The following is a 19,564-nucleotide window of genomic DNA, read 5'->3' on the forward strand; positions in this document are numbered from 1 at the left end:
CCAGCAGCAGTTCTCTCCTCTGCCTCCTGCTTTTCTTTAGTCACCTGAAGCCCATGGAGCCACACTGAAAGCTTGAGGACCAGTACACCAGCTCTTGCACCTGTCTTTTATGTATCATTTCTCACTAATTAAAAGGCTCCGTGATTCCTCCTCACGAATCACATTTGAGTTAGTACATCCACACATTGCTTTTGCAGCACTATAATTGCATGGATTGGCTGTTGAACCCTCCAGGTGATGTACTGCATTTCAAGAAGGGTGTGAGGGTCTACAGGAAGGCCAAGAGGGTGCTCAATGATCTACAAAAGTCTGACTTCAAAGTATAAATTGAAAAACAGCTGCTTAGCCTGGAGAAGGCATTGCTGAAAAGAAATTGTGTTTAAACATCTAAAAGGTAGCTCTAAAAACCTTTTGTGTACATCCACTGCACATGGGACACAGAACAATGGGGCTTAAATTACAACCCAAAAATAGGCTCCATAGCAATCCTTGCAACAGTAGTAATAATGACAAGAAATTTTAAAAAATAAATTAGACAAGCATTTGTCAAGAACGATACAGAAAGTTCATCGTTTACCTTTAAAATAAGAGCAACACTAGATTATCTTTAAAGGTTCCTCTGTCCCCCTGTGTTTCTAGGGTGACCAACACAAACAGCATCCTCAGCTGTGCCCCTGCAGTTCTCTACGCACATGCCCATGTCTACATATGCAAATGTATTTCTTTGTTACACACAGTGGAAGGAGATTACTCATAGGTAAGTGAATTTACATAAACAGCATTTGAATGTTAAATACCTCAGTTTCTTGCAAAACATCAGATACAGCAGATCACTGTAAGTCATATGTAAATCCTTATTCCGAAGTTGTGATCCCTCAAATCTCAGGGACACCTTAGCTCTGGGAGGCTTCATTGCCGTTTGGTTCAGGGAAATTTATTGTTTCTAGCTGTGGAGTTAAAGCCATTGCCGTGTTATTTTGTGTGGCGGTATTTTGTATGTTATTGGGTCTTTTGCAATTTTTCCTGTTTTTATCACTTGACGTGATGGAACCGCTGCAGTGGAACTCATCTCGGGAGGGCAGGAGAGCTCTGCGGGTCATTGTGTGGGATTCCACCTTGGCTTGTGTGTTGCCTTGGAGTCACTATCAACAGGTTTTGAGCGTTTCAAATACCCCTGGCAAGTTTCGAAGTAAGTTTCGTGGGCTTGTTCTTCTCCATTGTCTGGATCTGCTGTAGAGGGAAACGTCTGGTAGCGACCCCGCTGGCCCTGGTGACATACACAGCACCTGCACACACCCCACCAGTCCCCGGGACAGGCACTGATCCCGTGCCGACTGTGAGAATCTGGATGTGAGAACTGACAGAAACCAGGATGTCTCAAAGATCACTTGCTGCAAGATATCTACCACCTGGAGAACAGAAGGCTCTGGGGAGACCTTATAGTGGCCTTCCAATACCTGCAGGGTGCCTATAGAAGAGCTGGAGAAGGACTCTTTGCCAGGAAGGGTAATGATAGGACAAGGGGAAACGGTTTTAAATTGGAAGAAAAAAGATTCAGATTAGATCTCAGGAAGAAATTCTTTACAGTGAGGGTGGTGAGACACTGGAACAGGTTGCCCAGAGAAGCTGTGGCTGCCCTATCCCTGGAGGGGTTCAAGGCCAGGCTGGATGGGGCCTTGAGCAACCTGGGCTGGTGGGAGGTGTCCCTGCCCAGGGCAGGGGGTTGGAACTCGATGATCTTTGAGGTCCCTTCCAACCCAAACCATTCTATGATTCTATGATATAACGTCCAAGGAGGTACGTCCTTGGTTCTCAAAACAACTACATCTTGTTTGCCCCAAGAAACTTGCACTGCCCAGGGGGCAGAGGGAAGGGGGGCTCACACAGCAACCCTGCCGGACAGTAACTGGACAACTGGAGAGGTATCCAGTGCACCTGGAATTGAGTGTCCCAGGGGTGGAAACACGGCTCCACCATTTGCCATGGACTGGTCCAGGTTGTCGGCCCCACCATTTGCCATGGACTGGTCCAGGTTGTACTGGGGAAGGCTGGAGCTCCAGAACGTCTGCAATACGTTGGTGACATCATTGGGTGGGGTAATACAGCTGAAGTTTTTGAGAAAGGGGAGAGGGCAATTCAAATCCTTCTGGAAGCTGGTTTTGCCATCAAATAAGGTAAGGTCAAGGGACCTGCACGAGAGATCTGCTTTTTGGGAGTTAAGGGGCAAGATGGGCATTACCACATCCCAACGGACATGACTAGTAAAATAACAGCCATGTCACCACCTACTAACCCAAAGGAAACACAAGGCTTTTTAGGTGTTGTGGGTTTCTGGAGAATGCGTATTCCTGGTTACAGTCAGATCGTGAGCCCTCTCTATGAAGTGACTCAAAAGAATGATTTTAAGTGGGGCCCTGAGCAGCCACCAGCCTTTGAACAGATTAAACAGTCTTCTGTTGATGCAGTAGTCCTTGGGCCAGTCTGGACAGGACAAGAGGTAAAAAATGTGCTGCACACCACAGCCAGGGAGAATGGCCCTACCTGGAGAGACTTGAGGCCAACCCCTAGGGTTTTGGAGTCAAGCACAGAGGATCAGAAGCTCGCTATAAAACCACTGAGAAAGGGATATCAGCAGCACATGGAGTTCAAGCTGCTTCGGAGGTAATTGGTACTGAAGCACAGCTCCTCCTGGCACCTCATTGCCAGTGTTGAACCGGATGCTTAAGGGGAAGACTCCTTCCACACATCACACAACTGACGTGACATGGAGTAAGTGGGTAGCACTAATTACTCAGCGAGCCCAAACAGGGAACCCAAATCGTCCAGGAATTCTGGAGGTGATCATGGATTGCCCGCAAGGCACAGACTTTGGAGGATCCCCAGAAGAGAGGGTGGTGCGGGCTGAGGAGGCACCACCTCTTCAGTTATCCAAAAGTGAGAGGCAATACCTGCTGCTCACTGGTGGATTTCTTCGTATGGTGGGAACCCAGGGCAGGTGGAAAGCTTCCATGTGGAGTCCTACTCCATGGTCATGGAAGCAGCTGAGGGAGCGGGAGAGTCAAGTCGGTCCGCAGGAGTGAAAGCCATCCAGTTGGCTTTAGATACTGCTAAGTGAGAAAGGTGGCTGCTGCTTTATCTCTCTCTGACTCATGGATGGTGGCACATGCTTTATGGGGCTGGTTAAAACAGCAGAAGTAGAACAACTGGCAGCGCAGGAGTAAACCCATTCGGGCTGCTGAACTGTGGGAAGATATAGCTGACTGGGTAGGGAAACTGTCTGTGAAGGTACATCATGTAGGTGCCCGTGTACCCCAGAGTCAGGCCGCTGAGGAACATCAGATGAGGCTGCTAGGAAGAGTCCCAGGTAGACTTGGACTGGCAACGTAAGGGGGAATTATTCATAGCTCGGTGGGCCCATGACACCTCAGGGAAGAGATGCACCATAGAGATGGGCTCATGACCACAGGGTGGTTTTGGCTGTGGACATTAGTGCACAGATCATCCATGAATGTGAAATGTGCTGAAATTCAGCAGGCCAAAGAGTCAAAACCTTTGTGGTATGGAGGACAACGGCTGAAACATGAGCATGGCGAGGCCTAGCAAATTGACTATATCGCCCTTCCACCACCATAAAATGGTTTGGATTGGAAAGGACCTTAAAGATCATCAAGTTCCAACCCCCCTGCCATGGGCAGGGACACCTCTCACCAGACCAGGTTGCTCCAAGCCCCATCCAGCCTGGTCTTGAATACTTCCAGGGTGGAAGTAGCCACCAGACTGCTGGAAACACATGCTGTGTCTCAGGCTACTGCTTGTAACACTATTTTAGGCCTTGAAAGTCAAGTCCTGTTGGGACATGGTACTCCAGAGAGAATCGAGTCAGACAATAGGACCCATTTCTGAAAGAATCTCATAGGCACCTGGGCTAAAGAACATGGTCTTGAGTGGATGCATCACATCCTGTCACACACCAGCCACTAGGAAAGTCAAACCATGTAATGAACTACTGAAGACTACCTGAAAACGATGAGTACTGGGACATTTAAAAAGTGGGATGAGCACTCGGCAAAAGCCACCGCGTTAAGTCAACGCCAGGGGAAGTGTCAGCCCAGCTGGTTACGCTTCCACAGGGACCTTATCCCCTTCTACAGTAGGTAAAAGCTCTGACTAAGCACAAACCAGCTCAGAAAATGTCCTCAAATACCTTTCATAAAGCAGATACTTCATTCTTCAAAACTTTTTTTAGCAAATGTTAGTAATGCTGTACCACAGACTCTCTCTCAGTCACACATGTTCTTCCTGAGGCTGTTCTGTAACTTGGGATTTTAAAAATCAACATCCAACTGTGTACTTGAGGCAGATTTTCCCCTTTTTAAAGGCTAATAATAGTGAAAAGCCGCAAGTACTACAAAACCAGGCAGACCTGCTTGTTCTTGCCAAAGAGAAAAAGATTAAGCATTACTAAAGACAGATGATAGTCTTATTTTTTTAAGTACCCATAAAGCTATGAACATGAACTGTATGATGTCGTGTTAGCATCAATATTTGAACTCGGGCACACAAAATATCCGTCACTTGAATTCCAAACTCTACGAATTAATTGCTGGGACATTCCCCAAGGATAAAATATTTATTAAAAGCCAACAGTAATCCAGAAATCTCTTTCCATTTCATATGGTAAAAATATATATATATAGTGAATCTTGAAAAAAAAGGAATAGATATTAGACAGGGAAAGCCTATATAGTTATAGGGCAAGCAAATGAAAGCAGTAAATGTTTTATTTTTTTTTATTTATTTATTTCATCAGAATTCTTAGGCAAACATGGAAACATTTGCAACAGCAATACTTGGGTCAGTTTAAAATCTTGCTAACACAAATACAGGTCAGCAAAAACTAAGGATGTAGAAAAAACTACGGATTTCTTCTTCTGGTGGCAGGAAGACGAAGCATGTCCTGTCCCTGTGAGCCTATACTCGACCCTGCCTGTCTACAGTAACAGGAGGCACCTGCAACTCTTCTCCAAAGACTTTTACAGATAGAAATCCGTTGAGTAGTGTATTAGGGAGGCAAAAGCTGCAGTGGACATGATTTAGAATCAGTCACCTTTCGTCCATCGTGACAAAATAAAAAGAGCAACGTCATAGAAATTCTCCTGAAGTAGTAATTGCTCCAAATATCTGTCAAGTTTTTATACCACAGGAGAGCAGCTGCAGCCAAAAGAACCTTTACTCTAAAAGGACTGCTCCCAACTTGCCAAGCAGCTCCCAGTTTGATTAACTATCCACAGCACCACTTAGTGGTGGAAGCAGACTCACTGCTGACATGAGTCTAATGCCAGACTTCTTCCTGGTGGGTTTTTTTTTTAACCCCCTGAAAAAGAAATAGGTCTGGTCTTTGCTTGCCAAATACCACTATAAGAAACTTTACTATAAGAAAGTATACCTATCTAGCACAAGAAGTCCAAAAGAGATGATCCTCAAGGCCAGTAGAATCAAAGGCTGCTGAACACCAAACAGATGCATCCACTTGGAAGTGCTTTCAGAATTGTGCAGCACTCTGCCTCGTGGTTTCTGGTGACACAGCCTGAAGCAGTGTTTAAACAAATGATCCAGCTTAGCACCTGCCTGTACTCCAAAGAATAGCAATCTCGTGGCTCACAACTTGTGTTTTATGTAGACTCGGGCCATAAACAAATGTAACTGATGTAGAAAAACCTGAAGACTGGCAGCAACTGAAAAATAACTCTTATTTTTCCATTCCATCAACCAGTTATAAAACTACCTAACTTGTGTGCTTACATACCAGAACACAGTCACTAACAAAAAGAAAGCCTTTTATTCAGAACAGATTACTGCATCTTTACAAAAAAAAAAGTCATTATTTCAACTTACAAAGTCAGCATTATCATTAGCAATGCACCTTTCCTGGAGAGGAAATCCTTGTCTTATCAAATGTCAACTGCAAGAATGTGAAAACAAAACAAAACCAAACAAATAACTCGCACCAAAACCCACCCACACCCATACCCCAAAAAGCTCTATTTAGATTTTTTTATATATACACATATATATAAAAAAACATGTCTTCATAGATGACAACTGTATCATTTTATACTTCAGGTCCTTCTCCTCCAGGAACCAGCTATAAAAGAGTAAGACAATTTTGTGTTAGTGCCATAGATTTGAATTTTGCAAACCCATATGTGACAGTTCTTGTTTTACAGCATTTTAGTAGATGGAGGCTTCGTAGTAAACCCCAAAAGTTTTTAGATTCTGCCAACAGAGGAGTCAGTCAGTGCCAGAGAACCACATGCCAAAAAGAATCTTCAAAATACAAGAATGTTTAACAAAACACAAAGGAGTTCCCAGGTAACACATATTTTAGCTTTTTGTCCTTGTTATTCACTTCAAAGAGATGATTCTGACTAGAAACACTACAGCTCATTTTCAAAAGGACAAAGAACATCCTTCCTTTCATGAAGAATTTCTCCAGTTGCTGATTCTCCCCCAGACTGTCACTATACTGGGAAGCTGGTTTCCTCTTTCCAGCTTCTATTGCTAAGCAGAGCCCAAAAACTAATAAAGAGTCTGAACCCTTCTACAGGCAGCAGGTATAAGTCAGTGTAACATTCTACTATTAAGAAAGTAAAGAACTGAACAACCGAGAAATAAATACAAAAGAACGAATACGAATAAAGGGGGGGAAAGAGGAGGATAACCATTTATTTCCCTGATATGTTCTTGATAATTAGGTGAGCACTTCTAAAGACAAAAAGCTTTGCTGCTTTTGGGGCTGAAGTAAAAAAAACAAAAGTCTGAAGCATAGTCCTCCTGACATGGGAAGATACGTCCCCAAAAGAGACAGAGATCTAATACAGAAATATATTTATGTCTTGCTGAAAATTTGCACTCTAAGACTCACAGGCTCCTGCCTCAAGGCCAGTGTACCTCCAGTTTAACTGCTCAGAGCACACACTGTCCTCTAAGGATGCAGAATGACAACCAACGCAGAAAAAGGCTTCCAAACCAAGTCAAGATGGCCCTTGGTCAGACACACACTGAGGAGGTGCAAAGTAGGTAAGGCAGGAAAATGGAGATTATCCCTCATTCACACAGAGCCCACCTACACTCAAGTCAGTATTCCTCTTCCCTTCCCACAAAATTAGGAATACCCTTATGTAGGAAATCCAGACTTTGTAGCCATCTATGCAGACAAGCAAAGAACTACTGTGGGTCTGCTTTTGTGGCACTTAGGCAGTTGCAGAATTCACCTTAGGGATGCATAATCACAATACTTAATTACTGTTTCAGTACTGATCTACATACATCAGCACATGATAAACAAAAAAATCATAGTGCTTCCAATTTGGTATAATCCAACAGACCTCCAGATTTTTTTTCAGAGCACATAAAAGTACAACTCTCTGGGCGTCGCATGGTATCATAATCAACAAGTGACTTGACGAGCTTGTAAGCATCCCAAACTGCTGCAAACACATTCATAAATACCATAACGGATGAAGTGTAGATGTATTCCACCTATACCCTCAAGCAGGCAAGCACTCACGAGTTATAAGCCACTGTACAAACCAGCCTACAGAGTGGGCAAAGCAGCCAGTGATTTCCTTGCACTCCAGAAAGGCATTCACCAAAAGAAAAGTAGGGCCATGCTCTTTTCAGGTTTTGGTTCTGTTTTGCCTTTTTTTTTTTTTAAATATATAACTGTAACACACACCAACTGAGGCAATAAGATCACTTTTCCAGCATCACTCATAAGTACCCATGCCCTGGAAGTTACCTTAAAGTACCTTATGTAATGGAACTGTCTGGAAAACTCAGCTTGAAGCAGCTGAACTCAATTACTGATCAATTTACAGGCACAGAAAGTAAATGCATGCAACCTTTTAACAATGATGACTTACCATTGTTATGTTATTTCCATTTAGCAAAATCTGGTCTAGTTTTGTGATTCTTCTGCCCTCAGGTGTAATCTCACTGAAGCAGCATTAGAAAAAATAAGTAAGAACACATAATCAGGGACAATGCTTCCAATTCCGATTACAGAACTGACAAATCTCTGCGTTAAGATGATATTTGTTGCAACTAACAAACAAATAAGGCACACTGGTGTGTAACCTTGATGAATTGACCAGCTGGGTAAAGAAAGCTACCTGGCAACAAAAAAGATCCATTGCACTTTTCTGCTCAGTACATAGTGATATACATTTACCCTCTAAATCTTGGCAAATCCTTGAATACCACCAATACTCAAAATAGGTTTCAAATAGCAACGTGGCATGACAAAGTAGTAAATATGTATCCTTAAGTCCGTTAACTTTTTAAAACTTTGCCTAGACCTTAAGGAAATGCAAAAGCAAACAAACTCCTGGAAAGCTCAACATACAAAATTCAGACTACAAATTAGGAATCTTAGAGCGGGAAATGCAAAAGCAAGCAAACTCCTGGAAAGCTCAACATATAATTCAGACTACAAATTAGGAATCTTAGAGCAACTATAATTCACACAAGAGCTACTCTATGACATGGCTGTCCTGAATAGATTGCCCTCCACTGCATAAGTCCAAAGTATAAACTATTCAGCTGGCAAATATTCCAAAAAGATAAAACTACTTTGCTTACAGATCTTACACAGCATTTTTCCTCAGGAAACCAAACTTTAAGCAGCAACAAGAGGCAGAAATGATACTTACAATTCTGTAACATCTTCTAACACCATATCTGAAAACCCAGTTTCAAGGAAAATAAGGCTCAAAATTTTGAAGTCAAAATATTTAAAGTTATTTTCACTCTACACTGAACTGTGATTTAATCCGTAAAACAGAAATATCAGATTTATACAACTGTTCCATACAAAAAGGTTCTACCCAGTGACCTGGAACCTCTCAAAAGCAATGAATGGATGGAGCCGAGGTGTAAAGCATAAAAAAAAAAAAGCGTAAAAAAGTCTTGAACATTTCCATGGAAGGATACTAACAAAGTCATCAAACCCCAGGAGCGTTCCCACAATTTCTTTATCGCTCTTCATCACAATATGGATGCGCGAACCTATGCATTTGTCCACAAGCTCTGCGAATAAATAAAAAAAAATCGAAAAGTGTGAGAAGATGTTTTACAGAAGATATATTTTTCGAACCAAAGGGCCCACCCCGCAATGACAGGGGGGGCCGTGTCCCGCCCGCACCCCCGGCGCCTCAGGATTTCTCCCTCTTTGGCCGATACGGCCGGACCCAGCGGCCACTCCGCCCCCAGCACGACCGAGGGCGCAGGCAGGCCCCGTCCCACGCCGCCGCACCCCCACCGACCCCGGCCAGGCCCGGGAAACGCCCGCCCTCACGGCCCGCCCGCCCCATTGGAGCTTCCCGCCACACGCAGGTGCCCGCAAACGGCCTCTCCCTCCTTCCTTTCTTCCTTCCTTCCCTTCCTCCCTGCCCGCCGGTCACAGGAACAAACACTCCCCCCGCCCGCCAGGCCCCGGGCCCGGGCCCCGGGTATCATAGAAACACGGCGGCGGTTACCGAGCGGCAGGAGCTGAGAGGGGTTGGTGGTCACGTTAGCCGCCATCTTGGACCCAGACCTGTCCAATCGCTGCCGCCTCCCGCGGAAACCGGCCCGGCAGCCCCGACGAGCCGATGCCCGACCCGTCGTCCCGCCCCTCCCCTCCGGCCCCGCAGCGCCCCTTAGACTCCGCCCCCTGTCGCCCTGGCCCCGCCCCTTCCCGTGTTCCCGGCGGGGCGGGGCCGGGCGGAGCCGCCGTGAGTGCCGAGCGCAAAGGGAAGCCTTATCCCCCTCCCAGCCCGGGTGTACTCCCACCCTGCGAGTGCGGGGCCTGAGGCGGGACATCTCCCGTGTCACAGCTGGGATATGCGCTGCTGGGGGGGTTGGGCGGGAAGGGACCTCAAAGCCCCCCCAGTGCCACCCCCTGCCATGGGCAGGGACACCTCCCACCAGACCAGGTTGCTCCAAGCCCCCTCCAACCTGCCCTTGAACCCCTCCAGGGATGGGGCAGCCACAGCTTCTCTGGGCAACCTGGGCCAGGCTCTCACCACCCTCACACCAAACAAGTTCTTCCCCACATCTCAGCTCCATCTCCCCTCTTTCGGGATCAAACCCTTCCCCCTGCTCCTAGGGCCCCCCTCCCTCATCCAGAGTCCCTCCCCAGCTTGTAACCTGTCTCCCTTGCCTGAAGTACTTGGAAGGTACAGACTTCTCAATCCGCCTCCCCTTGCCTGAGGTACTCGGAAGGTACAGACTTCTCAATCCGCCTATTACATACAAGTTTAACTTTTGTGTTTTTATAATTGTCTAACTTTTGAATTTTTGGTTAATTTCCCTATTTTTTTGTTATCTCAGTCCTGCAGTTTCAATTAACTCTCCTATTTCCTTCAGTTACCTTACTCTTGCAATTTAAATTAACTTCCCTGTTTGTGGAGACAATCATATCTGTATTTTTTCACCAGTTTGTGGGGACGCTCTTATCCCTACCTTACCAAAATGCAAAAAAAGTACATTTATTCCCGTTACTTTGCCAAGGGGGGATTCCCCCCCGTAGTGGCATCCCGGAGGGCGAGGGCACCGGCGCTGCGGGGCTCGGTCCGTGCCCGAGGGTCACCAGCCCTGCTCTTTTCCCCTGTTCCATCAGAGATTGGTGCAGGCTGTGCTCCCATCGGTCCCACAGCCGTGCAGGAATCTCAGGTACCTTCCACGCTCTATCTCTGGCCTGCGTTATCCAAACAGAAATGTTCTACTTGTCAAGCGCACCAGGATAAACAACAATGAACAGGATATATATGTTCTTCTACACCCCAGCTGCAAGTCACGCGAGCATCTTCATAATCTTCTTTGCTACTCCTCTGTTTTTATCCCGCAATGACCCAAAGTGAATTTTATACCTGGAGCTTCTACCATATGTTAGTGAATGTTAAATTGAATCTGTTTAACACAAAATTGTGGGGTTTTTCATTCTTCTCCCTTCAGTTTCCTCCTCCTTTCTGTTCTCTCATTAGCTGAGCCTCAGAGATTGCAGTTCAGTGTTTCAATGGGGACAGCTACTCACTAGTCTTTTTTTTGTTTGTATTTATTCCCGTTACTTTGCCAAGGGGGGGATTCCCCCCTGTAGTGGCACCCAGGAGGGCGAGGACACAGGCAAGGAGACCAGCGCTGCGGGGCTCGGTCCGTGCCCGAGAGTCACCAGCCCTGCTCTTTTCCCCTGTTCCATCAGAGATTGGTGCAGGCTGTGCTCCCATCGGTCCCACAGCCGTGCAGGAATCTCAGGTACCTTCCACGCTCTATCTCTGGCCTGCGTTATCCAAACAGAAATGTTCTACTTGTCAAGCGCACCAGGATAAACAACAATGAACAGGATATATATGTTCTTCTACACCCCAGCTGCAAGTCACGCGAGCATCTTCATAATCTTCTTTGCTACTCTTCTGTTTTTATCCCGCAATGACCCAAAGTGAATTTTATACCTGGAGCTTCTACCATATGTTAGTGAATGTTAAATTGAATCTGTTTAACACAAAATTGTGGGGTTTTTCATTCTTCTCCCTTCAGTTTCCTCCTCCTTTCTGTTCTCTCATTAGCTGAGCCTCAGAGATTGCAGTTCAGTGTTTCAATGGGGACAGCTACTCACTAGTCTTTTTTTTGTTTGTTTTACATTCCTGGAAAGCTGCTTTTTTGAAATGGTCCAATACGTTTCAGTTGCTGGAGATCTGAATGCTGTAGTTAAGGTACCCCTGAAACAGCAATGGCCTTCCACGCTCCTTCCACGCTCTCTTCCGAAAGTGGGAGAGGGCCAACCAGTCTCCTCCTGTGGAGCACTCTTAGTCTTTACAAAAATTGCCAGAAGCATCATCTATGTGATGGCCATTGCTACCCAAGAACTGGTCTAACGTGAACACATACAAGGTACCACAGAGTTCAATTAATCTTTGTTTATGCTTCAGGAAATGAAACAAGCACGGTAACGCAGAAAACATCCCTCATACCAACAGAAGCTGAAATGAAGAGCAGTAACTCATTGTAGGTGCTCTTCCATCTCTTTTTCTGAAAGATCTGCATGGTTTTGAGATGCGTCCTTTCTCCTTAGGATGTCCAAGAGCCGTTCACATGGGGATGTTCGCAGGATCAGTTCCTGTGAAGGAATTAATCATCTAGGTTGCAAGGTTTGCAATATTTACCAGTCACTTTCTTGTCAAAGACCATTGGGAGATGTGCGTTAGTTCGATGTTTGTAGAAGAGCACAGTTTTGCCATCGCCTGGTTCAGAGTTAGAGCAGGGGGAAGATCTATGAAACAAAGTCTTCTTTAAATAACTCCAGGGACTGGAGAGGAAGGTGGTTGGGGAAGGGGAGGAGGTAGCTGTGTCACAGGGAGAACTGCTGCAGGAATGGAATGACAATCACTGGAACCACAGCCACACATCCTTCCCAAGGGAAATGTTTAGTTTGGAGAAGAGGAGGCTGAGGGGAGACCTCATTGCCCTCTACAACTCCCTGAAAGGAGGGTGTAGAGAGGTGGGTGTTGGCCTCTTCTCCCAAGGGAATAATGCCAGGAGCAAAGGAAATGGTCTGAAGTTGGGGCAGGGGAGGTTTAGATGAGATATTGGGAAGAATGACTTTCCTGAGAGGGTGGTCAGGCCCTGGAAGAGCCTGCCCAGGGAGGTGGTGGAGTCACCATCCCTGGAGGGATTTAAGAAACATGTAGACGTGGCACTTCAGGGCATGCTCTAGTGCCTGGGATTGTTGGGTTGAGGGTTTTTTTGTGTGTGTATGGTTGGACTTGATCTCAAAGGTCCAGCCCCTCAAGGTCTTTTTTGTGGGAAGGGGCCCAAACCTGGACACAGCCCTCGAGGTGAGGCCTCACCAGTGCCCAGTCCAGGGGGACCATCACCTCCCGAGTCCTACTCCCCACGCTGTTCCTGACACAGGCCAGGATGCTGGTGGCCTTCTTGGCCACCTGGGCACACTGCTGGCTCATCTTCAGCCCACAGGCCACCAACACCCCCAGGTCCTTTTCTGCCAGGCAGCTCCAGCCACTCTGCCCCCAGCCTGGAGCGCTGCAGGGGGTTGGTGGGACCAAAATGCAGGACCTGGCACTTGGCCTTGGTGAACCTCATCCCATGATACTTCCAGATATAAGCTATCTTTCTGCCCAGGTAAAGCTTACCCACCCCAGGAAGCCTGACTGCATGTCAGCCACGCTGAGAACTCCTTGTTATGGCTACGGAATGCAGAATGACTGCCAAATTACCACTACTGAAGTAATGATACAATGGCTGGTGGTTCTTAAGTAAAATACTACCTCTGAGTGATGGAAGAACTGTAGAGCTGGGTTTTCATTGCTATTTGTTAGCTACGCACTAAGAAAGAAAATTCCTTTAGGAAAATTCCAACTGAGACTTTCCCAAGAGCTTCCGTTCCACAGCGGCTCTCGCCTGCCTTTCTCATAAATACAGTCAGCGTGAGCTGTGAAAAAGAACATAGATTATGTCAACCAGCTAGTTTTCCTAAAACAGGCTGTTGTTGTCAGCCCAACCTTTTAACTGCCTTAGCGGTAAAGAAAATTTCAAGCAGAAAAAATAAAATAATATCTAATGGTCTATTCAGAGAGGCCACAAGCCACCATTATCCACCAGCATGGGAGAGATGCCTCTATAACACGAAACCCACAGCAGCGAGAGCGATGCCAGGCTGCGCCTCCCTCCATCAGCTGCCTGGGAGCTAGAAACACTCCCACACGTCTTTTGGGGGAGATCTCATCGCCGCAAGAGATAACGGCCAATATTCCATACCTTTTCCTTTTTTGAAATGATACTAAAGTTACACACTAAAGCTAATAAGAAATCATTCATTCGCCGGAGCTGGATTGTTCCGTGCAGCTTAGCCTGTGGTCCCTACAGTGTTATTTTTTCTCTAACGGCACTTCTGTTGGAGCAATACGTAATTGCATGCTGTATTTTTATTATTTGAGCCTCTGGGTACTGTGTTAGCGATGAGATTTTCTTCCAGCACCATTCTTTTACACTTATTTCAAAAAGAACCTCTTCCCCCGATTTCCGCTGAGAATCTTAATTATCAAATGAGCACAGTCTCTAGCAAATGCTTATTGATTTAAATAAGCAGAACTGAATCGTAACAAAGGTTAAGAGGGAGCCTGGCCTGAGTGCAGTAAGATACAGGATTTTTTACATTTTTTTCTCTCATTCTAGATTTGCCAGTGCTCTTGGGCAAGACTTTGACCTGCCTTTCGAGGGCATGGTCATGTAAGTTTAGCGGCAGAACAGCACTGATGGGAAAAGCCTTAACTCGATTTTTTCTCATTTTTCTCATTTTTAACCTTCTTCGAGAGACTTGCCACAGCCAAGGCTGACCCCCTCCCGGCCTTCATTTTGTGCTGCTGCTAATTGCTGAGGGAACTGGGGTTATTCAGCCTGGAGAAGAGGAGGCTGAGGGGAGACCTTATTGCTCTCTACAACTACCTGAAAGGAGGGTGTAGAGAGATGGGGGTCGGTCTCTTTTCTCAAGTCACAGGCGACAGGACAAGAGGAAATGGCCTCAAGTTACACCAGGGGAGGTTCAGGCTGGATATTAGGAAAAATTTTTTCACTGAAAGGGTTATCAGGCATTGGAATGGGCTGCCCAGGGAGGTGGTTGAGGCCCCATCCCTGGAGGTGTTCAAAAGACAGGTTGATGTAGTGCTTAACCTGCACAGCCTCACTCTGGAAGGCGGCAGCCCCAAGGATGTGCCGTCACCTGCGCTTCAGGGGGAGGCTTCGAGAGAAGATTTTTCCTCAGAAAAGCCGGCGCCCCCGAAGCAAAAGGCAGGGCTGGGCGGGGGCGCTGAGGGGAGGCGGGAAGGCCTCGGCCTGCCCCGGCCCGGACCTGCACCGCCTCACGCTGGAAGGCGGCAGCCCCAAGGACGTGCCGTCACCTGCGCTTCAGGGGGAGGCTTCGAGAGAAGATTTTTCCTCAGAAAAGCCGGCGCCCCCGAAGCAAAAGGCAGGGCTGGGCGGGGGCGCTGAGGGGAGGCGGGAAGGCCTCGGCCTGCCCCGGCCCGGACTCGCCCGGGGGCCGCCATGTGGGGTTTGGTTGTTGTTTTTTTTTTCTGGCCACAAGATAAAACGAAGCTGATTATTTCTGGGAGTCCCCTCCACGAAGCGACCTTTCCCAAGGAGCTCCCCGCGGAGCGGGAGGGCACAACCGGCACCGCCCGCCGCCGGGGACAGCTCCTGAGGGGCCGGGCCGCAGCCAAACCCCGCCCCGGCGGCGCTGGGGAGGGAAGGCGGGAGGGAGGGAGGCGCTGCGGAAGCGCAGGCGGCCGGGGCGCGTCCCCGTCGGACCCTCGGCGGCGGGAGGGCGGAGCGAGAGGCCGGTTGCATCCTCCGTGAGCGGCCATCCTCTGGGGCTCCATGGAGAAGCGGGGCCCGGTGCTGCACATCGTGGTGGTCGGCTTCCACCACAAGAAGGGCTGCCAGGTGAGGGGGGGGGGGGGGGGGGCCCCCCCGCGCGCCTCCCCGCCTGCCTCCTCGGCTCTCCCCTCAGCCTTGCGGCGGGGGGCGGGCGCGCCCCGAGGGGGAGGCTGCAACCCCTGTGGGAGGGGGTGCTTTGGGGGAGGGGGTGCTGTGTCTCAACGGGCCGGTGCGAAGCGCGTTAGGGCGGACATCGGCCGGGGCGGGTGTTCGCCGGGACCGGGGCGGAGGCTGCCCGGCCGGGGCCGTGACTCAGCCCTCGCCGGGCGGTTAATGGTTACCGGGCGGTTAATGGTTACCGGGCTGCCTACGTGACTGCGGCCGGCCCGGCCCCGCCGGGGCCCAGGCGGAGCGGGGAGAGCCTTCTCCTGTGCAGACAGGGCCAATGGTGGTGTGGTACCCCCACCTCCTGCGCGTCGAGCGGCCTTCGTGCCTTCAGGCCGAGGATTAAGAGAAAAAAACAATCATTTTTATAATCTACCTTCTATTCCTGCCGGCCCGGCGTTGGACTCGGGCAGGTAGGGCTGGCAGGCATCGGGCCTGGTGGCCCCAGCGTGTGGGCGGGGGCCGGCCGCGGCCCCGAGGGGGAGGCTGCAACCCCTGTGGGAGGGGGTGCTTTGGGGGAGGGGGTGCTGTGTCTCAACGGGCCGGTGCGAAGCGCGTTAGGGCGGCCATCGGCCGGGGCGGGTGTTCGCCGGGACCGGGGCGGAGGCTGCCCGGCCGGGGCCGTGACTCAGCCCTCGCCGGGCGGTTAATGGTTACCGGGCGGTTAATGGTTACCGGGCTGCCTACGTGACTGCGGCCGGCCCGGCCCCGCCGGGGCCCAGGCGGAGCGGGGAGAGCCTTCTCCTGTGCAGACAGGGCCAATGGTGGTGTGGTACCCCCACCTCCTGCGCGTCGAGCGGCCTTCGTGCCTTCAGGCCGAGGATTAAGAGAAAAAAACAATCATTTTTATAATCTACCTTCTATTCCTGCCGGCCCGGCGTTGGACTCGGGCAGGTAGGGCTGGCAGGCATCGGGCCTGGTGGCCCCAGCGTGTGGGTCTGCCCTTGGCTGAAGTTTCATCTGCCCATCTCTTCCCTTCTTTCATAAATCCACTGCTTCCTGGGGCCTGTATGGTAGAAAAATTCTGTGTTGTGTATTTCATAGGTGTTTTATAGCTGGTTTGGTTTTGGTTTGCTGCTGTCTTTTGGTTTTTTTTAACCCGTGGAGCAGGAGCTGGTGATGCTCAGCGGGGATGCACACAGCCTCTGCTCTGTCACAAAGGCAGACAGATAAAGTGCTGGACTCGCAGTGAGTCTTTTTCTGTGGAGCATTCTTAGTCTTTACAAAAATTGCCAAAACAGCAATTAATGTGGTGGTCGTTGTTATGCAGGAGTTGGTCTGACCTGGATGCATTTCATCCAGCGCACCGGAGAGTTAAATTACTCTTTGTTTATGCTTCAGGAAACAAAACACATACAGCATGGTAACATGTGAAACAATTCCTCATAGCAACAGAGGCTGAAGCAAAGTAACTCATCATAGGTGCTCTTCCATCTCTTTTTCTGAAAGATCTGCATGGTTTTGTAATGCATCCTTTCTCCTCAGGGTGTCCAAGGGCGGTTCATGTGGGGATGTTCGCAGGATCAGTTCCTATAAAGTAATTGGATCGTCTAGGTTGCAAGGTTTGCAATATTTATCAGTCACTTTCTTGTCAAAGACCATTAGGAGATGTGCGTTAGTTCGGTGTCTGCAGGAGGAAGAGCGTGTTTTTACCTTGTTGTTGGCCTCTTGGAAAAGACATAGGTTGAAGACAAAAGCAGAGGTGGCTTTTGTTATTTCTGCTCCTCTTTGGGGGCCTGTATTTCTCTACTTATAACATTATGCAGTGGTGCAAAGCAAAAAAAAAAAGCCACAACAAAACTATAAATTAGTAGTGGTGAATTTTATCTTGCTGCCAGTAAAATATTTCTAGAAGTACGTTTTTAGGTGGTGTTATAAATCAGGTTGGAATATCTCTGAACCAAAGTCAAGAAATGAACTGGAGAAGTTGGAGCAGAAGGTGGTGGGGGAAGGGGATGGGGTACCTGTGTCACAGAGGGAACTGCAGGAATAGAACGACAGTTTGGAAGAACCACAAACATGCAGGTGTCCTTCCTGAGGGAAATCTAAGCAGAAATCTAATTTTAAGTATGTTTTACCTCTGATTTAGCAGATTTGTTACTGAACTATAAAAATGGTTTCCTAAAAGAACTGGAGGCAGGGAGCTGCGCAGCTATAGCCTAATGAGTTTGACATCAGTAGTATGTGAGGCTCTAGAGAATTTGTTAAGGAAAGAATTAATTAAGAACATGAAGCTAAGTAGACTGAGTCCTACGGGCATTCACTAAAGATAGATTATCCCTGACTAGATCATGCCTGCATCTTTTGTAAGAATAAATGATTGATTTAGTTTCTTTGTAAAAGAAACAGAGTGGCTCGAATCTGCCTGGAACTTGATAACAAATCACACTGCACTACAAAAGAAAAAAAAAAGTGGCTTTCTCTTTAAGGTGGAGATATTGGAGAATCAGTACAAGAGCTGAAACTTGAGCGAGGAACTCATATGAAGGAGAAGCAGCAGCATCCGATTTGTGTAAGAAAAGGAACTGCTGGTCTGAAAGGTGTTTGCAAGGGGTGCTTCCCAGGATTAAATTTGAGCCCATGTAAGTGGCACTGGTGTTGTGTACACATTAAAATCTAACTATGGTGAACAAAGTGGAGGGAGCAGTGTTATAAAGGAAGACTGGAGTGTCTGTCATGCAAGAGCTGGATGATACAGCAATGATGGAAATGGGGTGCATTACAAAGTCATGCAATAGGAATGAATAATAACAGTATAGGCTTGGGAATTAGCAAGAGGAGACCTCTGGAAGAGAAAAGGAACCACATATGATCAAGGATAAGTCACAGAATCACCATGGTTGGAAGGCATCTCTGAGATCATCAAGTCATAGAAGTGGTGTGAACTGGGGGTGAGAGTGGCAACAAATGTAGTCCTATAGTGTAAAGATATGTTTAATGATGCATAAAAATTCTGATCCACCTTTCAGAAAAATGGATTTGGATTCCATCACTTTCAGGAATGGAGGAGATAGTCCTTGGGCAGTCTGTTTTCGAGGACGTAGAAGAGGTTAGCAAAGGCTAACAAAATGGATTTTGAAGCTGTATTCATATGAAGATTGCAAGCCATCTCTGGGAATATGGGAACATTCTCCTCTCTTCCTCTCATGCCTCTTTGCATCTGGAAAGCAGAGGTGTTTGTGTGGTGAGCTGAAATGGGGAATTAATGTGACCAGAAAATAAGCCTTGTTTTGGTGAGTTGTTTTTGAGGTGGTTGGTTCATAGGTTCTTTGTGCAGACTACACATCTGCAGAACACAGCAACACGGGCACAGGGAGACTAGTATGGGGGTGAAAAAAAATTGTGTCTTGAAAGTGGCAGTCTGGGACTTAACTTTTTGGTTGTCATGTTTGGTAATGGCCTTTGAAGTATTCATTGAACCGCAGGATCCCAGAATGCTATGGGGTTGGAAGGGACCTCTGGAGACCATCTAGTCCAACCCCCTGCCAGAGCAGGTCTACCCAGAGCAGGTCCCACAGGAACGTGTCCTGGTGGGGTTTGAATGTCTCCAGAGAAGGAGACTCCACCACCTCCCTGGGCAGCCTCTGCCAGGGCTCTGCCACCCTCACAGGAAAGAAGTTCCTCATGTTTAGATAGAACTTCTTACGTTCCAGTTTGTGCCCATTTCCTCTTGTCCTGTCCCTGGGCACCACTGAAAAAAGACTGGCCCCATCCTCCTGACACCCACCCTTGAAATATTTATGGGCATTGATCAGATCCCCCCCTCAGCCTGCTCTTCTCCAGACCAAAAAGACCCAAGTGCCTCAGCCTTTCCTTGTAAGAGAGATGCTCCAGGCCCCTAATTATCTTTATAGCCCTGCATTAAAACCATTGCATTATAGATAATTGTATTCAAGGAAGCTGTTGGAAAGTGAAAAGTGAAGAGGAAAAAACAGCCATTTAATGTGAAAGAGTGTGTTGGCACAAG

The 19,564-nt window shown here is 47.8% G+C and overlaps 2 protein-coding genes across 2 annotated transcripts in view; one reads left to right on the top strand and one right to left on the bottom strand.

The window, feature by feature from the left end:
- Positions 1-5,820: 5,820 nt before the first annotated feature.
- On the bottom strand, positions 5,821-9,662 carry LSM5 (LSM5 homolog, U6 small nuclear RNA and mRNA degradation associated). Its single transcript, XM_014949430.1, has 5 exons — positions 9,540-9,662; positions 8,995-9,090; positions 8,715-8,742; positions 7,926-7,998; positions 5,821-6,145 (listed from the first exon to the last, which is right to left on the bottom strand). The coding sequence occupies exons 1-5, from the start codon at positions 9,583-9,585 to the stop codon at positions 6,113-6,115; spliced, it is 276 nt and encodes a 91-aa protein (XP_014804916.1). The 5' UTR covers positions 9,586-9,662; the 3' UTR covers positions 5,821-6,112.
- A 5,685-nt stretch (positions 9,663-15,347) lies between these two features.
- AVL9 (AVL9 homolog (S. cerevisiase)) overlaps positions 15,348-19,564 on the top strand; it is a 41,375-nt gene continuing 37,158 nt past the window's right edge. Inside the window, exon 1 of the mRNA XM_014949489.1 lies at positions 15,348-15,498. Coding sequence (XP_014804975.1) covers positions 15,433-15,498 — 66 coding nt within the window. The 5' untranslated portion in view covers positions 15,348-15,432. The remainder of the gene's footprint in view (positions 15,499-19,564) is intronic.

The sequence above is a fragment of the Calidris pugnax genome, unplaced genomic scaffold, assembly GCF_001431845.1.
Source record: "Calidris pugnax isolate Ruff unplaced genomic scaffold, ASM143184v1 scaffold124, whole genome shotgun sequence".
Taxonomy (NCBI): domain Eukaryota; kingdom Metazoa; phylum Chordata; class Aves; order Charadriiformes; family Scolopacidae; genus Calidris; species Calidris pugnax.

Coding starts and splice junctions, on each gene's coding strand:
- LSM5 (XM_014949430.1), bottom strand. CDS start 9,585: ATGGCGGCTAACGTGACCACCAACCCCTCTCAGCTCCTGCCGCTCG. Junction 9,091..9,539: donor CTCTCAGCTCCTGCCGCTCG/GTAACCGCCGCC, acceptor ATTTATTCGCAG/AGCTTGTGGACAAATGCATA. Junction 8,743..8,994: donor GGGGTTTGATGACTTTGTTA/GTATCCTTCCAT, acceptor CTGGGTTTTCAG/ATATGGTGTTAGAAGATGTT.